This window comes from Pyrus communis, chromosome 11 (genome assembly GCF_041283825.1).
Source record: "Pyrus communis isolate YQ-2024b chromosome 11, ASM4128382v1, whole genome shotgun sequence".
In the NCBI taxonomy this organism is placed as follows: Eukaryota; Viridiplantae; Streptophyta; class Magnoliopsida; order Rosales; family Rosaceae; genus Pyrus; species Pyrus communis.
The window spans coordinates 10,050,048-10,070,233 of record NC_142575.1 but is presented as its reverse complement, the minus strand read 5'-3'; the positions used below and the strand labels follow the sequence as shown (position 1 = coordinate 10,070,233).

The 20,186-nt window shown below is 37.1% G+C and overlaps 2 protein-coding genes across 16 annotated transcripts; both read left to right on the top strand.

The window, feature by feature from the left end:
* Positions 1 to 1,147: 1,147 nt before the first annotated feature.
* On the top strand, positions 1,148 to 7,176 carry LOC137742685 (protein-tyrosine sulfotransferase). 14 transcript variants are annotated; one of them, XM_088679986.1, is made up of 14 exons: positions 1,153 to 1,466; positions 1,646 to 1,707; positions 1,812 to 1,885; positions 2,238 to 2,403; positions 2,502 to 2,573; positions 3,103 to 3,391; positions 3,531 to 3,671; positions 4,272 to 4,376; positions 4,469 to 4,616; positions 4,886 to 4,935; positions 5,021 to 5,089; positions 5,172 to 5,291; positions 5,723 to 5,848; positions 6,946 to 7,176. In XM_088679986.1, exons 3-14 carry the CDS (start codon positions 1,837 to 1,839, stop codon positions 7,084 to 7,086), a joined length of 1,476 nt encoding a protein of 491 aa, XP_088536112.1. In that variant the 5' UTR covers positions 1,153 to 1,466; positions 1,646 to 1,707; positions 1,812 to 1,836; the 3' UTR covers positions 7,087 to 7,176. The 14 variants fall into 14 exon arrangements, with proteins under 14 accessions (XP_068338717.2, XP_088536112.1, XP_068338720.2 ...); XM_088679981.1 differs by having other exon boundaries at positions 1,175 to 1,466; positions 2,226 to 2,403; XM_068482617.2 differs by having other exon boundaries at positions 1,177 to 1,466; positions 1,809 to 1,885.
* A 7,273-nt stretch (positions 7,177 to 14,449) lies between these two features.
* LOC137742390 (GATA transcription factor 11) lies at positions 14,450 to 18,296 on the top strand. Of its 2 annotated transcripts, XM_068482245.2 has the most exons (4): positions 14,450 to 14,680; positions 15,076 to 15,123; positions 15,937 to 16,179; positions 17,484 to 18,296. In XM_068482245.2, the coding sequence occupies exons 1-4, from the start codon at positions 14,636 to 14,638 to the stop codon at positions 18,093 to 18,095; spliced, it is 948 nt and encodes a 315-aa protein (XP_068338346.2). In that variant the 5' UTR covers positions 14,450 to 14,635; the 3' UTR covers positions 18,096 to 18,296. The 2 variants fall into 2 exon arrangements, with proteins under 2 accessions (XP_068338346.2, XP_068338347.2); XM_068482246.2 differs by lacking the exon at positions 15,076 to 15,123 and having other exon boundaries at positions 14,452 to 14,680.
* Positions 18,297 to 20,186: the final 1,890 nt, after the last annotated feature.

Genomic DNA, 20,186 nt, shown 5'->3' with positions numbered 1-20,186 from the left:
TTAAATTTATTTTGACAACTTGAAGATTTTCAGTAGACCAGGATCATTCAATTAATTATAAAAATATAAGTAGTGGAGTAGTTGTAAAGTTGATGGGTCTCCCACTCCCACAGGATGTATGTAGCACTAAGAAAATGAAAGAAACAATGGCACAATGAGCATTGCATTAGCATTAGCATGTGACAAAACATCATGTGGGGGTGTGGGGAGGGGATAGGCAGAGGGCTCCACTCTTCTTTTGGGCCCCATCCCCATACAAACACATATCATATTTACACACACCAACCAGACCAGAGTACATCATGATAAAATTATCTTTTCTCTTATTTGAACGGTAACGATTAAGTCACGTCAATATTTTATATTAATTTTTTATGAAAAAAGCAAAATAAAATAGAAAATATAAAAAGAAAGAATGAAAGAAAATGAAAAAAAAATAGAAGAGAATCCTAGTCCGTGTCCCCATTGTCCAACCATGAGAGCTACACCGTGTCGCACTACCAACACCTCTGCCCCACTCTTCCAACTTAAAAACCATCATCTTTTTTCTTAACCTGCCTTTTGGCCTGGGGATATTAGTCATTTTGGCCTTCAGATGTTTCAGATGTTTAATTAAGCCCACAATTTTGTTCTGCTTAATTATTTGGATGAAACATCTTCAGTTTAAATTTCATGAACGTTAGTTTGTAAATAAAACAACATAATATCCCTTAACGTCTCGAGATTAAATTTTATGAACGTTAATCTGTTACTATAACAAATATAACATCTCTTACCAGTCTTGAATTTAAAAGTTTTCATATTTATTTCTATTGTAAATGAGTTACAATATTATCAATGTTAATTAATGAATCCTTGAACAACAATGTCACGGTCACCCTGATCAATATAATGGTGGTTGTGTCCTATGGCTATGGCTACCATAACTAGAGTCATAGCCATGGTGCTTATCGTTTACAAGACCAATTATAGTTGGGTCTCGACGTAGCGAATCACGAATATTATGTTTGTTTCTTAAAATATTCGATCTTAATTAGAGTAAAATATCGCTCTGTAATAAGAAGAATGGTGTTCTAAAATTTTCATATGACGAGTTTGCCCCTGGAGAACAGATTGCGCCAGGACAAAATATTTCAATTCATTCCATACAGCGAAACTTTCCATTTGGAGTCTCGCGCGCGCACAATTATACGGACACATGCACAGATAGATACATCATACACTGTATCTTTTGCATGACCATCCTCACTCACAACCGCAGAGAGTTTTGAGAGAAACAAAATCCTGAGAAAATCGGGGTCTTTGGCTGCTGAGAAAATTTGAATCCGGGTGGGACCGACCGGCCTTTTCAGGATCTCGGGAAGGTTCTGAAAGGTGGGGCCCTCATCCCTCATTCATCGTCTTCCGTTTGTCTGCTACACTCCCAACACCGTTTTATGAACACAACACCCCCGGTTTCGATACAGGTATCGAATTTTGTTCCATTGCCCCCTTTTTTCGCTCTCCTTTCTTGTCGTTAGGGTTTTCAATTTTGTGGGTTCTTATAAGTTTGCATATTTCCGTATCCCAGCTTTGTAGTTCCGGAAATGTCTGGTCTTTGTTTTGAATTTTGGGGGTTTGGGTTCTAATCCTGTTTGGTTGGTAGGAAAAGAAGAGATTTTTCTGGGAAAATTTTGCACAAGCAAAGCAAATAGAATTAGTTTAAAGGTGTGCTGATAGATACTCTTTTTTCATTTGATATATATGTTTTGTATTGAACTCTTTTGAAAGATGCCAACTTTGAATATTGTTAAATTTGTTACTTGTAGCAGTGGTTGGAGAATAGGAATAAGGCGTATGGATCTTACTCTGAAATTCTCTATCCTGCTGTTGCTTCTCGGATTCGGTATGTATTGAACACAATTTATGTCTCTTATGCTTGCTCTTGATTTATTCTTTATCATTTCTTAGTTTTTAGTCTTCAAGTTAGCTCTTTTGGTCTTGGTAATACCGTACAATGTAGTTTTTAAATATATGTTCGGGCAGTTTAGGTGGGATTGTTTGGAGATTAACATTATGCAATGTGAACCAATTTGAGTAACAAACGAAATGGCAGACGTGTTGTCTTGAGTAAATCATTTTTTGGTTACTTTCTTTCTGTTTTCTTTTGGTTCGTTTCGTTGCATTACTTGGGTAGTTATATTGGTCAGGATGCTATTCTTTGGGTTCTCATAACTCATCCACAGCTTCTGTATCAGTGAATGCTTCGTCTTTTACGAATGATTTTGGTCATTGTGAAAGAGTTGTCAAAAAATGGGCCTCTTCTTCACTTGAACAAGAAGTTAAAGAAGACAAACACAGACTGAGGGATTTGCTGTTTTTCCTTCATGTGCCCAGAACAGGAGGACGTACGTATTTCCACTGGTAATTCCACATAAGTCCAACTTTTTAACCTATAGATTGACACCCATAATTTTGACAACTGTATTAATGCGTGGTTTTGGCTATATGTACACTTGCAGTTTCTTGAGAAAGCTGTACTATAGCTCTCTGGAATGTCCTCGATCTTATGATAAGCTTCGATTTGATCCTAGGTAAGATACTGTGTTCTCTTTTCTAACTTCTGTTCTTGACATTTCCAGTTCAGTGAGTTCCAGAATTCAAATAATTTGGTTAACAAAGAACCACTAAACTCAAGGTTTATACCATTTTTATAATTGAGCATTGAACTGTTACAAAGGTGTGATAGACTTACAGCTCAGATGTCCTTATGCTAGAGCGGCTAGAATTGTGTTGAGTTAGTTTTACAGGAAGGCTGTTCTTATATGGAAAATAAACTTGGAAAGGGGAAGGGTTTATGATTTATTGTTACAGCATCACTTTTTTTTCTTTTTTTTTTTTTGACTGATAGGCGTAAATTTTCATAGAAACTTACTTCACAAGGGTATCATATTTGCTTTCACTAGGCTTGCATTTTAAAAAGTAATGCCAAGCCTGAAGTCAGCAACTAAGTTGGAGGCCTACAGATCTATAATAGTCTGTTGCCCTTTCATTTACCTATTCCTTTCTTAATTTTTCATATATTTGCATTTCTAATAGGTGTTAATTCTGTACCCTTTGCAGAAAGCGACATTGCAGGTTGTTGGTTACTCATGATGACTATAGCATGATGTCCAAACTTCCCAGGGAGAGAACATCAGTAGTGACAATACTTAGGGATCCAGTTGACCGTGTTTTTAGTACGTACGAATTTTCGGTAGAGGTAGCTGCTAGGTTTCTGGTACATCCCAACTTAACTTCTGCAACACAAATGGCAAGACGTATACGTTCAAAGACTAAAGGAGTAAGCACACTGGATATTTGGCCATGGAAATATTTGGTTCCATGGATGAGGGAAGACCTTTTTTCCCGGGTATGTTATTTTGGTTCTGTACTGCTTGGACCTAGTTGACCTTTTTGGTTCCGCAGCTCTCATGCTTGGTATATTTCTGTTAAAGTGCTGTATTTCTCCTTTGCACATTATTTGTGATTGTATTGACTTTTTTGGACAGAGAGATGGTCAAGAGCATAGAGGCTCAGATGATTTTCAGAGCAATGACCCATACAACATGGAGGAAGTTGTGATGCCATTACACGAGTACATCAATGACCCTATAGCTCAAGAAATTGTTCACAACGGAGAAACATTCCAGGTTGTTTATTCTCCTATAGTTTTAGAACATCGTGGAAATTGTTAGTGCTTATTTTTAGTTTTGCTCCATCCGTAAGTTGTGAAAATGCTAGAAAGCTTTGCTTAGAGTCTTAGATACTAAATAGTTGCTTATTTTTCTTAATAATGAGATTCCGCACATAAAACCTTTTTGTTGATTTTTCTTCTACTTTGACTGATTTAATGTTTTTATATTATGATCCAATGTCAATATATTGGCTGCGGTACTGAGATATCAGCCAATATTTTGACCTTGGTGGTACCAACACAGAATCTAGTGTATAAGGGATATCCTTCCACTTTGTTGTTGAAACTTCAGCAATCTTTGGGGGTGTTAAAACTTTTTGAATCTCGACTAATTTGAAATGCTTTAGTAGTTTCCTGAAGCAACTACAGGCAGCTGCTTTTTTGTCTCACTTTTCCTAATAGGCTCCTTCTTTGGGGTAGAAACCTATCACATGTGGACCCCTCAGTGGCTAGAAAATGATGAATTTATGAGATCTCTTTATGTTGAAGCATCATTACACACACATATGTATATAATACTTTAATTTATTATATGGTTGACTTTCTAGTTCAAAAGGTTGCAGGATTGACAAACAACTCCTATCTATCAGAATCACATGAAGTGCGCCATTGTGTACAGAGGTATAAACATCTTGGTGAACATGTCCTGGAAGTTGCAAAAGTAAGGTTTCCATAGTATTTTGTATAAATGTTTTATCACATAATCCATTTTTCCCTATGGTTGTAATCTGTAGCGATTTGTAAATTTTTCAGAAGAGGTTGGATGATATGTTATATGTTGGTCTCACTGAGGAGCACAGAGAATCTGCAACCATGTTTGCAAATGTAGTTGGCGCCCAGGTGATTTCACAGCTAGGAGGATCAAATTCTAGTGAGGAGAGTGCTACTGAAAGCAAACCCGGTCAGTGTGGCATCTACTTAAAATTTCTGTTATTTAACCTTGTTCAGGTGCAGTACTCTAAAAAAAATGGAGTTGTAGCACAAAGTTGAGAATATTTAGTTTGAGTTTGAACTGTATAATGCCTCAAGCTGAGTTTGGGTATTACCAAATTATATGTTGCATATTGCTTGGGGTGGCATGTTGATTTTTGATAATTGCTATATAGGGTTGATTTACACAAATTACACTATAAACCTGGCATTCATCTTATTCCTCTGCTTGTGCTACAGAACAGAGCTACTCAGTTTCAGATTCCAAGTCAGATAATAATGACCTTCGGGTAATTAGAAAAGGCCATCATCAGTATGTGGATTGCTTCATAATGATTTAGCAGCTTTCTTACTGCTGTTTTTTTAATATGACAGAACAGAACCCTAGATGGAAAGGAAAGTGAGATTGCTTCACCTGAAACTGTTGAAGCAGTGAAAGGAAATGTAAGCCATTTTTCATATTGGCACAATGATAGTTGATCTGGCTTCCACTTTGTTGACTTTGACCCTCTCTACACCTTATTAGATGACTGTGGGAGAGCTTATGAAAGCTTATGAAGACTGCATTTCTAGTTTACGAAAGACCCAAGCAAACCGGCGCACCTCTTCTTTGAAGAGAATCTCCCCCGCAAACTTTACTAAGCAGGTAGCATTAAGTTTCTAGTTTCTTCAAAGTAGATGGTACAATAGATGATGTTTTACATCATTCATTAATGTCTGCACAGCATCCATTCATCCTTGTACTCAATTCTCTTCTTGGTTAGATGCACCTGTAATCTATAACATATAGAACCTCTGATTTATCGGATATAAATATTGCAAACCGCATGTTGCCTTTTCAGGTGGAACTATCAAAATAAAAATTAAAAAAACCCTTTAGTTTAAAAAACTGCTAAAGTGGAGAGTAAAAAAAACACTTATATAATAAGGATAAATTAGTAAACTGAATAATTAAACACAAACTAAGGGGACTACATTGGATGGCCAATTGGCATGCCCTACGTGCCAAGAGGCAAAATACTCAATGGGCTCTCTCTTCTCCTTTTGAATGTCATTCTGACCGTTAAACATTTACAGGCACGCCTCCAGGTTCCTGAAATAGTCCTCCAGCAGATAAGGGAACTTAACCACCTTGATGTGGAGCTTTATAAATATGCACAAAATATCTTTGCAAATCAACATAAGCATAATTTTGGCATCACAGTAAGTTTCTTTTTTTCAAGGCTAATAATTCCCTATGTTAAATAAATACATATGCATGTGGCAAGATGTGTTAGACTATTTTATAGTGTCTGCTTTTCTCTTAATTTGATAAATTTACAGTCAACCATGACTTTTTTAGTTTTGTCAGACTCAAAATTGGGCTTGGAAGGGAAAATGTAGTTGTGGTTGAAGAAAATACTTTGCGATGTTTTAGGAAATTGAAACCTTTTATGGGCTTTCATGTTTAGATGTTTTACAGGTGGTATCCAACATTAACTTTTAAACTCTGTTATAATGGGGGTTTGGAACTGAAGTAGTAATTGTTGCCGGAAATTGTTAATGGTGGTTTGGATTTAGAATATAGAAAATCCTTCCTGAGGCTGCTTGACCTCAAATCTATCTTGTGAATTGTATTCAACCAAGCATCATGGTTATTTTCATTATCCAAATCATATCCCTCTGTTTGTTTGTCATGAGAGAGTCACTTGGGTTTATCCCACAATTACAGTAACCATTAGACGTTCACTGAGAACCTCTATGTAGTGTCCTTGTTGGGACGTATGTGGTTATTTTCTTTTATGCATATGCGGAGTTCGAGCTTTTATGTATCGCTTTGAAGTGTGGTGATGGCCTTGTTCTTGAACATGTTGCCTACTTGTTTTACATATTCTGTACATAATCATCGAACTGGTCCCGTGCTCTTGCCTTTTTACAAAAACAGGATGTCATTATGATTGGAATGCTTTGGCCACATGGCATGTTCCTGAACATATCTGCTTCATTATGATTGAAGTGCGGCGATGCCCTTGTGCTTGAACATGTTGCCAACTTGTTTTACATATTCTGTACATAACCATCAAACTGGTCCCGTACTCTTGCCTTTTTACAAAAACAGGATGCCATTATGATTGGAATGCTTTGGCCACATGGCATGTTCCTGAACATAACTGCTTCATTATTTTGCTTAGCTGTTTACGGAAAACTGAAATTTGTATTTCTGTGTTGTCTGTTAAGGGGAAGAAATTTAGCCGTTTTAGCACCCCAAATAATTTGATTGAACAAACTTAGTTCCATTAACTAATGCATCTAAATTGCAGGGAATTTGGGAGAGGATGCAGAACAGCACATATGGCACGAGCATGAAGGTCCTCTCGTTAGGCGGAACTCTTGTTTTACTCCTTTTGGCCTTCTATGTATTTGTTAACGCCCGAAGAAGAACGTCAAAAGTTAAAATATGAATGTATCTTGATAGACTGGAAACATCACACCGGTTTAAAATTATTGAGAAACCTGATGGAAAGAAGGTGTCGCATTTGCTTTAGTTTGCATCCTTTGTGTTTGTTTTATGGGGTTTTGTTAATATAGGTTCAATTTATTACGGTGGAGGGTTTTCATTCTTTGGTCATTTACCTTCCACACCGTTTTTAATTTTCATCCATTGATGTTTTTCGATTCATTCGATCCGACAGCTAAAAATTGAAAATGGTGTGTGGATAGCACCACCCATCTTTTAACAACTGATGGCAGCTAACGTTTAGCATTTTCTTTTTATACTCAAAAGATGGGAGCTTGGCTCCTAAAGGTTGGGGAGGAGTTACTCATCAATTTACTTCGTGTTGGATTCACAGAACTTCGTGTTTATTATAAATCACTTTGTAAATATCATCTTTTACTAAAAAATTAATTAGAACTAAGTTTGTTAAGTTAATCAATTGTCGCAAATAGATAGACCGTTCATAATGTTATTACTGTATTTGTTTGTTTTTGTATAATTTGATGACTAAGAAAGTTGTCTCTAAGTTTAAGTTTATCAACATCTCAAGGGTTACATTGTTAACAACAGATAATGTCAAAAAGTAAGCAGTGTAGACATATATGTTTGGGTGATGGATTTCCAAGTCACGGGATTGAAAGTCAAACTATGAAGAAAATATCACAAAATGTTGTATAGGAGGGTTAGAAAATGCATTATATAAGCACTATAAGGCATATGAGGGGGATAAGTTGAAAGAAGTCATTTGCAAATCCCTTTTATACATATGCCCTTGCAATGTTCTATTGTGCATTTCTTACTTCCTTACATCCGACGTTTTGTGATCAATTTTTTTTTTTATAATTTGGCTTTAAAGTCCATGACTTGAAAATTTCTCACTCAAACGTAGCCCTATGTCGGAAAATGAGCAGTGTAGCACAAATTAAAACGCTCTGCGCATGCTTACCAAATGAACATTTCTAAACTAATCGTTTAGCTTATGCATCAACCAACGATTAGCTAATGTTTGTTGACGATCTCTGGCCGTACATACTACTACTTCGACGTACCTTTTTCGCTTCGCATATGGCATTTACATTCTCCACAACATCAACCATAAGTTTGATTACATGGCGTTCCACTTGAGCGAGAAGCTATGTTCTTTTGAAGCTTTCATTCATGAGTCCTCCTACTTAATGTTGCATTAACATGCATAAAAACGCTTCTTTAATTAACAGTCCCGCGCGTAAGTTATATTATATGTGAACGTCTCTTGACAAATCCAAACGTCTAAAAAAATAGATCTAAACAAAAAATATTGAGTCACGCGTAATGTGCGTTTAGAGAGACCAGTGTTGTATATATAAGGGAGAACTGAAACTAAAACTTGGCGATTGGTTTTGATGGTTTTAAAATACATAAATCATACTTTATTCAGGTTTGTGAGTGTTGAGATGGTTGCTTGACCTCAAAGGGAGTTGGCTTGGGGATGAGGATACTCTTCGGATCCTCTTTATGAGAATTCTAGGAATCGTCACATCTTAACTGTTCATCGTACATCATGCAATTAGTTTTCGTTAAGTATTATTTGTGTTTAATTTTATATTTAAAATTTAAAATAATTTCTGACCGTACGATGTACCATGAACGGTTAAGATGTAAAGATCCAGATGGGATCCAAATCCTTGGCTTGGCGACCATCAAGGCTATTTTCATTCTCCAAATATTGTCCTGCCTGTTTGTCCTTCACGAGAGCAGTTTGGGTTCGTTGTACAGTAACATTTTAGATGTTCATTTTGTACCTATCTTATATGTCCACATGCACTTGTGCAAACATTGTCGGAAAATTATTTATTTTATTGTTTGTGAATCTTGTTTATCTGATTAGGGTTTTTTAGGTTTTACTCTTTATAAATATTCTTTGTAGTTTAGTATGAGAATTAAGTTAGTCACAATATATTTTTGCGGTTTGTGTAGCTATTTTGACAAATTAATAAGGTAAATTACATAAAACTACCTCAATTATTGGGCCAATCACAGTTTTATACCCTATCTTTAAAACATTTCAATGTCATACCTTATCTTCGAATTTGTTGCAATGTCATACCTTCTGTCAGTTTGTCTATCAATTCTTCCGTTAAAAATTAATTAAATATTAAAAACTAAATATTTAGTTAATTTTTGAATTTTTTACACCCCTTCTTCCCTATCCACCCGTGTCCCCCCAACCTTCCTTCACCGCCAAAACCAGAACCCCACCCGCCCTCTCTTCCTCCATCTCTACCTCCCTCCCATGGCGCTGCTCCCCCTTTCCCTCCCCCTCCTCCTACACCCCATGACCCTCACCAAATTAATCCATGTAACCAATTTCAAACAAAATACCCCAATTTCACCCAAACCCTAGCCCTAAATTTCAAATTCTTAGCACTAATCATCCCTTTAGCCTGTTTCGGAGAAAGCTTCGGGTTTTCCTCAAGGGTTTGTGGGTTTTGGCTAAGGGGATGGGAGGCAGCTGTGCTTGGGTTTTGGGGTCAAGGGAGAGCGGGTTCGATTGGGTTTTGGTTTGGGGTTCGGGAGAGGAGGCGGGGAACGACATTGACGTGTCGTAGGGGCTCGGGGGCGGGGGCGGGGGCGGGGGGGGGGGGGGGAGCGACGGCGGAATTGGCCAAAAGAGAATAAAATAGTGGGGAGAGAATTGGGGGAATCGATCACCTGTAAAAAAAATTCTGGATTTTTTTGTTTCAAAATTTGTTTGTTTCTGGGGAGAGAAAAGAAGAGAAGAGTGGGGGAGTGGAATGAGTGGCCGGGGAGGGTTGGGTGGGGGGGGGGATGTTGGCGTGGGTGGGATCTAGGTTTGTGGTGGTTTTGGTTTTGGGTTGGGGGAAGACAGGAGCGGGGAAGAAGTGTGATAGGGATAAGGGGTGGGTCTCATATTTGTTTTATAAAATATTAAAATGATTTATTTTTAATTTTTTAACATTTAGTTCATTTTTAATCTAGTTGGAATATGAAGTGAGCCCCGTTTCAAGCCACGTCAGTAAGATTGACAGAAAACCTAACAGAGGTTTGATATTGTAACAAATTCGTAAGATGAGGTATGACATTGAAATGTTTTAAAGATGAGGTATGAAACTGTGATTGGCCCAAAAGTTGAGGTAGTTTTGTGTAATTTACCCTATTCTCTTTCAGTTCCATTAACAATGCATTATTCATGCTTTTATATTCTGTTTGTTTGTCATCGCACACTTTGATGTTCAATTGACAATTTCTTTCTAGGGTTGGTCTCGCTTACCCCGTTGATTATTGCCCTTGTTTTGAGATATAAATACACTTATTTTTTTTTGGGTAAATTACAAAAAACTATGTAACATCCCACATCGCCCAGGGGAGTGATCCTTAAATGTATATTCCCATTCCTACTTAGCACGAGGCCTTTTGGGAGCTCACTGGCTTCGGGTTCCGTAAGAACTCCAAAGTTAAGCGAGAAGGGGGCTTGAGCAATCCCATGATGGGTGACCCACTGGGAAGTTGCTCGTGAGTTCCCAAAAACAAAACCATGAGGGAATGGTAAGCCCAAAGCGGACAATATCGTGCTACGGTGGTGGAGTGGGCCCAGGAAGTGATCCGCCTCGGGCCGGGATGTGACAACTACCTCAACTATGGGTCGAATGACACTTTCATACCTCATCTTTTTAAAATGACAATGTCAGACCTCAACTTACGAATTTGTGACAATGTCAAACCTCCGTCAGTTTTTCTGTTAATTTCTCTGTTAAGTGCTGACATGGCTAGAGACGAGGCCCACTCACTAATCCAACTAGATTAAAAATTAATTAAATATATTTTTAAAAATTAAATATTATAAAATTAAAAAAAATTAAGAATAAAATAAATTAAAATGGCCTAGGGGTGGGGGCCTCCCCTTTCCTCCACCCGCACCAACCTTCTTCTTCTCTTCGACAAACCCCAAACTCTTCCCCCCAACCTTCCCCAACCCACCCCCTATCCCCCACCTCTTCCCATCCCTTTCGAACCCAAACCCTAATCCTAATTCCCCATTTTCAAATAGAAAACCCTAACCTTCCCCACCCATCCCCCCAACCTTCCTCCACCACCCTCTCTCTCCTCTCTCTCTCTCTCTCTCTATCTCTCTCTCCTCTCTCTCCCTGGGCTACCTGCAACTCTTCCCCCATCCCTATCCCTGCAACCTACTCTTCCTGCACGCTGCTCATTTTGAACCACGACAATTGGAAAATCTTCGACGCGTTCGAGGACACCGGGTCGCCAATGAGTGAGTCGAACATCATCGAATTCTGCTCCCAGACGAGTGTGTACCTCCCAGGTATGGACATCGCCGGATTCTGATGTGGTGGGTAACGAGCAATGCTTCCTCTCGAGCTCGACGAGGACGACGACGGGTTTTTGGTTGCGGAGAATCTGAGCTTCAGAATTCCCGACAGCATGAGGCACAGTAGCTTCGTGAAGGAGGATAGGGAGATCGTGGCATTGGGGAGAAAAAAGTGTCGACCTTTCGTCAATTCCTGGGCCACCGAAGAGAGAGATGAGAGAGATGATGGTGGATGAAGATTGGGGGGGGACGAGTGGGAAGGGTTTCTGGGTTTTGGGGATGCTGCTGTCCAGACAAAGAGAAGAGAGAAAGGTGAGAGATGAGAAAGGCGTGAGAAAGAGGAGAGAGAGATAGAGGGTGGATCCCACAATTTTATATAAAAAAATAATTTTATTTTTAATATTATAATATTTAATTATTAAAAAATATATTTAATTATTTTTTAATCTAGTTGGACTAAGGAGTGGAGCCCATCTTAAGCCACGTTAGCACTTAACAGAAAAATTAACAGAAAAACTGACGGAGGTCTGACATTGACACAAATTCGTAAGTTGATGTATGACATTGTCATTTTAAAAAGATAAGGTATGAAAGTGTCGTGACACCAATAATTGAGGTAGTTTTTTGTACTTTACCTTTTTTTTTTTTATACATAATTGAAATGGAATGATGATTAAGTTCCCGGCACGATTTCCTTATCTTTTTCACACAAATAGTGTTTGAATATGATTGGTGAGCTATTACGATGTTACAAGGAAGAAAGTGGATCGCCAAACTAATTAGTCATTTGAAATTTGAGGTTCCATCTTCCCATTAGGATGTTACATTTGAATGTAATTTACAAAAGGATTATGACTAGTAAAAGCAAGTTCACCATTTGGATCTAAGTTGGCTTTTTCCTTGCACTAAGGACAGGGATAAAGAATGAGTTATTGGTACTCTTTCAATATACGATATATTTTACCATTCATTAATTACGGATGAATTACTTTCGTTTTACAGTTGCGTTACTATATGAAGCAATATCGTACTTTTAATCCCTGTGTCAAACCGTACATCAAGGCAGAGATGATGGACCCCAAAAAGTACACCCGCGAGAGTTAACTTGAATTAGGATAATTCAAGGAAAAAGGATTTGAATTTTGGTGGCCAAACATTGACCAAAATAATAAATAAAATAAGACCCCAATCGTCGGTGATGAACTATTAAGGCTTATGCAGTGTGAGTGGAGTACTGATGGTACCGGTAATGCTCTGTTGGTATTTAAAAATGAAGGCCCACACGTGACTTTTGCCACCAAACTCATTTGAATCCCTATCGCACAATTCACAACCACCGACGCTTATCCAGGTTTAATATATATATATATATATATTATCAAACGATGAATTTTATTATATTAGATAATAGATTAGTAAAAGACTATTTGCCAGGTTAAATATATTAGGGTTAATATAATCTTAACGATGACCCAAAAATATATATTTTTCGTTAAAAGTGAACAATACCTGAAGTGTTTTGTTAAAACTTCCAAAAAAAAGAAAACCAATTAAAAGGGATTGAAAACTTTGTTTAATCAAAAGGACAAAAATATGTTCTAAGTGAATAATATCAGCAGTGACTTTTTAAAGTAAAAATGTCTTTTTCGTTAAAAGTGAACATTACCCGGAGTGTTTCGTTAAAATTTTCTAATCTTAACAATCAATTATTCTATTTTCTAAAAATAAAATATAATCTTTTCCAATTTTTTTATTTTGAATTTAAAATGTTTTATGATTGGTATTTAGTAATTTTAATTTTTTAAGCAGCATCAAAATTTTGATAAAAAGAAAAATTTGTTGCCGAAGTCCATAACCTGGTTATGTAGCATGAAGGTGTTATGGTCGGACAAAGCAGAGAGAAGATACACGCCCGGATCTTATTTGTAAGGATCACGGGAATCATTCAATTACATTCGTTTATCGTATATCATACGGTCAGTTTTCGTTAGGTACTATTTATATTCAATTTCAAATAAAAAAATTTACAATAATTTTTGATCGTATGTACAATGAATAGATGTGTTGGAAGGTCTATGAAATCCTCATAAAGAAAATCCGGCAAGGATCCTCACTAGACAATGCATAACAAATCTATAGCAATAGTGTTATAAACGAGAGAAACACAGAAGAAAAAAAATGGAAGTGGAAGTGTTCATATTTTGTGACAATAATGATCATTTACTAGTCACATGAGAAAATGTAGTGAGAGAAATAATAATATATTTGATACGGCTGATACATGAAAATTTACTATCACTTATGGTTGAATTAAAGTCTAATTAAAGAACAAAGAAATTCTTGAAATTGAACCAAGTTTGAATGCTAAGTCGCTAACCATTAAAATTTGATCCAACATCATGAGTCAATTGCTTAGGTTTGAGTTCATAAACACTAATAATTGCCTTTTGAACACCAATCCTTGTCGCGGCTCCAATGTGCTTTTCCTTCTACCTACGTTATTGCCACTTAGTTGCTGACTCATTCTTCAAAATTAATCACTAAATCCTAAATACATGATGCTTTTTTTTTTGCTTTTTTGAGTACATCAATATAATTTTACACTAAGAGGAGGGAGAGTTTGGTTAAGCCACACAAATGATAATCTAATTTGGTATCGAATTCGCCATGTATGAGATTCGAACTTAAGACCTCTCATTTCCAAGTGAAGAGAAATATCATCATACCATAGAACTGAGTGGCCTCAAGGGTGTAACTTTTATATATGCAGAGTTTAATAAAAATACTAAAAATTGGTGATAATAATAATACTCTGATAAAAATAAAAAAGATAATGTGGAAATAGTGTTGGCAAAGGAAAATAGTCTGAAACTAGAAAACTCAAAAGTTAAAAGTACGCACGTTATGGGACGTTGACTAATGAACAAAATCTGAATCTGGTTGGGAAGTGAGACCTCACCGTAAAAACGCGTGGGGCAGCGCTGCACGTGAACCTTCCTCCCTGGTGAGAGAGAGAAAGAAAACCTAAATTCCAATCTCAGACAAACGCAAAGAGGCTCAGAGCCATCTCCTCCTCCTCCTCCTCCTTCTCCTCTGCAACTCTCTCTCTCTCTCCTCTCTCTCCTCTCAAGCAACACAGACAGCCACCAGCTCTCTCTTTCACGCTCTGGAAGTTTTGACAGGGACAATGACGGCGGTATCCGCTGACGTCACCAAGCTAACGAAGCGTGAGGTGCCAACACTCGCCTCCCTCTCCATCTCTCTCTCTCTCTCTCTCTCTCTCTCTCTCTATATATATATATATTCTTTACCATTTCATCTTCTTCTTCTTCGTGAATGAATGAATGAATGTCATGCTTTCATTCGCCGCTTTTAGGGTTTTTCAGAGGTTTGCATTTTCTCTATTTTCTGTTAGCATTTTGCTTTTTATCCTGTTTGGTTCGACAGAAAATGGAATTCGAAAAATGCCCAACATTCCGCTTTCAATTTTCTTCTTTTTTTGAATATTTTTAAATTTAAGTATTCATGGAAAATGTTGTACTGGTGCTGCAACTGTACAATTGGCATGCAATGCGAATTAGCGTTTGGGTTTCTTAAGCATTTCTGATTTTCCCGGCATTTTCTCAGAGGCCAAACAGGGTGCTTCGGGAATTGGGAATTCGAGCGTGTGCAGTTGTAAGATTTTAATTTTAATTTTTTGTTTTTATTCTTGTTTAGCATGGTAAAAGTAAGTCACCCTCTTTTTGTGTTATTGTTTCTGATTCAACATTGATGAGGAAATTAATTGGATAATGAAATGAGAAATGCAAAAGGGACTATTTCACCCATCTGCCACCTCACTGTTTAAGCATTTTTACTCACCACCGTAACTATGATTTATACTTAAAACCATAATTACGGTGAGTTAATCATCTGTCATGTGTCATTTTACTTAACTCAGGTTAATTTTCACATTAAATATTGTTTTTTCAATTTTGAACAAAATCAACTAGGTTAAGTGAAAGAACACGTGCTAGATGATTAAATGTATGATGAGCATACACCATAGTTTGCAGCTGTGAGCAAAAATGTTTTGCGTGCCAATATTATAAAACATTGTGTCAAAAATATGAGGTGCCAAAAGTCTCATGTTGAGAAAATCCCTTTGACATTTCTCGAATTGAGAAATTCAGAGGCCTATTTTGGGTAACCTTCAATTAGTGACGATTTTCTACCCAATTAAAAACGCTTTCCCTCTCTGAATTTATGACCAAAAACCACAACTATTCAATCCCATCCAATCCAATCCCTTGAGATAGCTTTTCCGTTTTGACTTCTTACTGTGATATCTCTTCTTTTTTTGGCATATTTTTTCGATTTTTTTAGCACTGTATATATAACAAGCAATGCCATGCTTCTCTTGTTTGCCTATACATCTTAATTAATTAAAGAGTTTTCGTAGTTGAATTCTTGCTTCCTCTGCTGTTGGTCTTTTGCCACTGTCAACAGAATATTAGTGACATGGATGGTTCTTTGCCCACTGATGGGGCTTTCAACTACGAGAGCGTCCTCAGCAACGACATCCTAAGCGCTCTCGATTTTCCCATGGAAGACATTGATGACAGTGTCGAAGATAACGATTGGGATACAAAGTTCCAAGACATAGAGCCACCACCGAACATTGATCAGTTGCTTGGTTCAGGGATTTTCAGCTATGATGACAAAAAGAAACATACGAACCTCTCCACTCCGGTGAGTTTATTATCTTATGTTAGGGACATAAGGGTTATTATTCTGTTTGTGTTTTTGCTGTGGAACTGTCTTTGTGTTACAGTATATATGCATGACTCTGTGAAGTTGTTTCGCTTGGCACTATTGTGTTTAATACTTTTCTACTAACGTGGCCCGGAAATTGGTTTCAAGAATTTTTCTTCCCTGCATAACTATTTAGTCTGTCTCTTGCACTGTAGCAATATTTTTGAACAAGAATTTGATTTAGTGATGCGTCATAGGCAATTTTATTCTTGTTGGATGCACAAAGTATGCAGAACTAGTTATGGTCGAGTGCTTGATGAATGCACCTAACCCTTTTGTTGTATTGCGAACTTTATGGTTAAGCAAAGTGTAGTGATGATGGATGTATACTTTGGAAGAGGATAGAGGTATGTATATTCCTCGGAGCTTCCATGATATGTGATTTCCTGTTAGGTAGTTGAATTTCTGTGCCTACTCTTGTTTTTCCTTAAGTGAAACTTTGTCCCTGCAAATATGACATGTTCCTGAAGGTTGTAAATCATATGTTGTTTTTGTAGCCGTAAAAATCTTGTTAAACGTATATTTTTGTTTAGGTTATGAACTCTTGGACTCACTAAGTCATGGTGAAAAAGACCAAAGATTCATGGTAACATATGTTCTAAAAAGTAGCGTCGGCATTCCAATTCTCTCAGTGGTGTTTTCTTATCTAGCTTATGGATGCTGAAGAAAGGTTTCCATCAAACCTAGCATCAATAGAGCATATTGTTTCTTGACAACATGATATATGAGTATTAGAGTTTAAATTGTAAAAGAATCTGAACGATATATGAAGTTGGTATGGATTTCTCGGAGAACAAATAGAATTTAACAACCAGGCTTGTTCTTGTTGACAAGATTTATAGAAGATAAACTTATTTCACTTTAGAGAAAACTGCTTATATGCTTCTGCATTTTGTCTCAAAGTAATTTCAGGCTTCCATTCGAAGCGTTCATTTTGAACATCCGTCTGAGTGGTGTTGAATTTTGGATTATCCTATGAATACTCTACGTCCGGATAATGGCTTTGTGGTCCTTCATATAAATGACTGACAATGTTCATGTAGTTGATGGTGAAACAGATGATAATTAACTGAATCTAGGTATTATAGGATACCTAGTTTGTACTTTGTATTTTAAAGATGTGTGTATTTTTCTTGCCATGTTTCTTGTCAAGGAATTTGCGGTTTTATGCTGTTTTAGCCAACAATTGCCAACGTAGGTTCTTCGCTCATCTCGCTCTTTTGTTTTTTATTTTCTTTCAGTATGAACAAATGTATCAACCGCAATTCCCAAGTGTTACATGTGAAACCATCCGCAGCAAAGGTAGCCTTCGCAATGATGACCATGAAAGCATTGGCTCTTGTGCTGCCCAATTTGAGCCCAAATTTGAAAAGCGCACCCGAAGCAAGCTTTCACGAAGCAGGCGTGCAAACCCTGTTATTTTCAGTACACAGTTCATCCCCAGTACCTCATCCAATTCCTCTGCCACCGAAAACTTGTATCATTGGGATGCTTGTAAATTTGACATAGAATCCTCTCGCACAGAGGATATGTTGAACACTACCAAAAGAAAACAGAAGAAAACGGGAAAGCTCACCACGGATGAACCAGGTGAGAGCCGTGAGGCTAAAAAATGCACGCATTGTCAAGTGACGAAGACCCCTCAGTGGAGAGAAGGGCCACTAGGGCCGAAGACTCTCTGCAATGCGTGTGGAGTTAGGTACAGGTCTGGGCGTCTCTTCCCGGAGTACCGCCCGGCAGCAAGCCCTACATTCGTCGCAGCAGTGCATTCGAACTCGCACAAGAAGGTCATCGAGCTGAGAAGCAAGGGTTGCCAGGAGGCGGTTATGGGGATTTTATCGTCGGCCCAGTAGGAAATTCAGGTAGCAGTAGTTGTAATAGTAGTAGTTGTAGGGGGTAGCAATTATTTCATTTTATCTTGAAAATGAGAACAGTCTTCTTATTTGAGAGACCTTTCTTTTTGCCTCTGTTTTATTGCTTTCTGTTCTAATTTATTTGATATGTTCTTCATGTACATATGATGGAATAAGAGGTCGTTAACCCTATCGTCGAAATTGCTCGTTACCTAAATGGAGGGAAAAACTTGAAGAAAATAGGAACTAAAATACATTACCAACTGGCTCGTAATTTCCGAGTTCAAATCCTTCTTCCTCCGTCGATAAAAAAAGTTGCAAAAATAAAAAAAATAAAAAAACCGGGGAAGAGTTTGTTGAGGGTTATAATCAATTTATCTTCCACAAGACATTTGACATTCATAATGAGTCTTGTTCCTCTCATTAGATTGGTAAAACTTTGAAGAAAAAGGTTGTGCTATTCACACATCTTTTAATTTTCAGTTGTCAAATGTATGAATTGACGGATATAAATTAACAATAGGTATAAAAAGGAGTGTGGATAACGCTGCTAAAAAGATTAGATGAATCATGAATGTTTCCACCAATTCGAACTCTTATAAACATAAAAAACCTAGTGTGTGAAAGTTAAAAGGGTCAATTGTATTTTAAAATTTGAAGGGAAAAAGAAAATCGAAAGTCCCGCCTATAAATAAAGATTTTATAAATTGTTTTGGTGGATTAAATTTACCAAAATTATTCAAATTCAGAACCCCACCTTCCCGTATTGTTTTGGGGTTAAATACTGGAGATACTGACCAAGTTTCACATGGAGTGTTGATGGATGATGATGAGCTGAGTTGCTCAGACCATCAGCTGCATGTGCGCATTATTGAGTTGAGGTGAGCCACTTATCAATCTGTGTGCTCAAAATTTCTAATCCGATTTGATTCGAAGCCAATAAGATTGATAACAATAAACTAAATTACTTTCAATTTAGTAACGTTTTTCAAACGATAAACTGATTTTATTCGTGATGAAATGTGAATCGAAACTTTAACATCAGCGGCGAGAGATTTAATTACCAAATTGATTTAGTAAAAATTTCACAAACGCTACTTTGATTAAAGGGGTGTGCACATACTGTTCAATTATTGACTCTTGTCAATTTACCATTCCAACTCATGTTTCAGTGTTGCCAATTAGTAGTACAGTTTAGTAGTAATGCTCTTTACTTATATATGAGAGGTCTTGGGTCCAATTCTAACTAAAGGCGAATTTGAACAACATTATTGTTAGTACATTGTGAGACTTAGTCCACATCCCTCCCAGTAGATAATATTGTTTTGTTCAAAAAAAAAAAAAAAAATCATGTTTCAATGTTAATCTACCACCTCCTTTAATTTATTAAGTGTTTTCCACTAAGCACTCACATATCTTCTGCTTTCTCGAAGATAAGTTATAATCGACGAAATTCTTACACCAAGTCATCAAGGAATCTTGTAGTGTTAAAATACATATGAAAAGTGCTCAAGCTAATGCGCACACACATGATGTGTTTTAATGAAATTTCTAATAGAGATTGATAGAGGTGGTACATCCACACGAAAAGTAGCGTCTGGTTAGTAAAATGGCAAGACTTTTGTTTGGTGGTAGTTGTGAATCCTCATAGCTAAGTAGTCCATGTGGTGTTTGTGAAAAATATGAAAACATAACATAAATTGCGTTTTAAAGCGTACATATAACAAATGATTCTTGGGATAGATTTGCAAATGACTACTCAGAAGAATTTATTTACAAATTCTTCGTACCTCTCTGTAATACTTAAAAGTGCACTTCTAGTTCCGTTTGTGATTTATGCCTTCTTAATTTATTGTTGTTCTGATGTTGTGATATGCTAGGGATTAAAAAGTGTTAGGTGGCTAATTTTTATTTTCTATAATTTCTTTGCAAATTGACCCCTTAAAAACCCTTGGGCAAGAGACGAGGCTAAACTGGCCCCTTAAAGAGCCTTCGGAATTAATTTTCAATCGGTGTTAAATAACACTTTAGCCCATACTAGTTTGCGAGCATTAGGCTTGTAACGGGTTAGGCCATGCGTCAAGGGCTTGG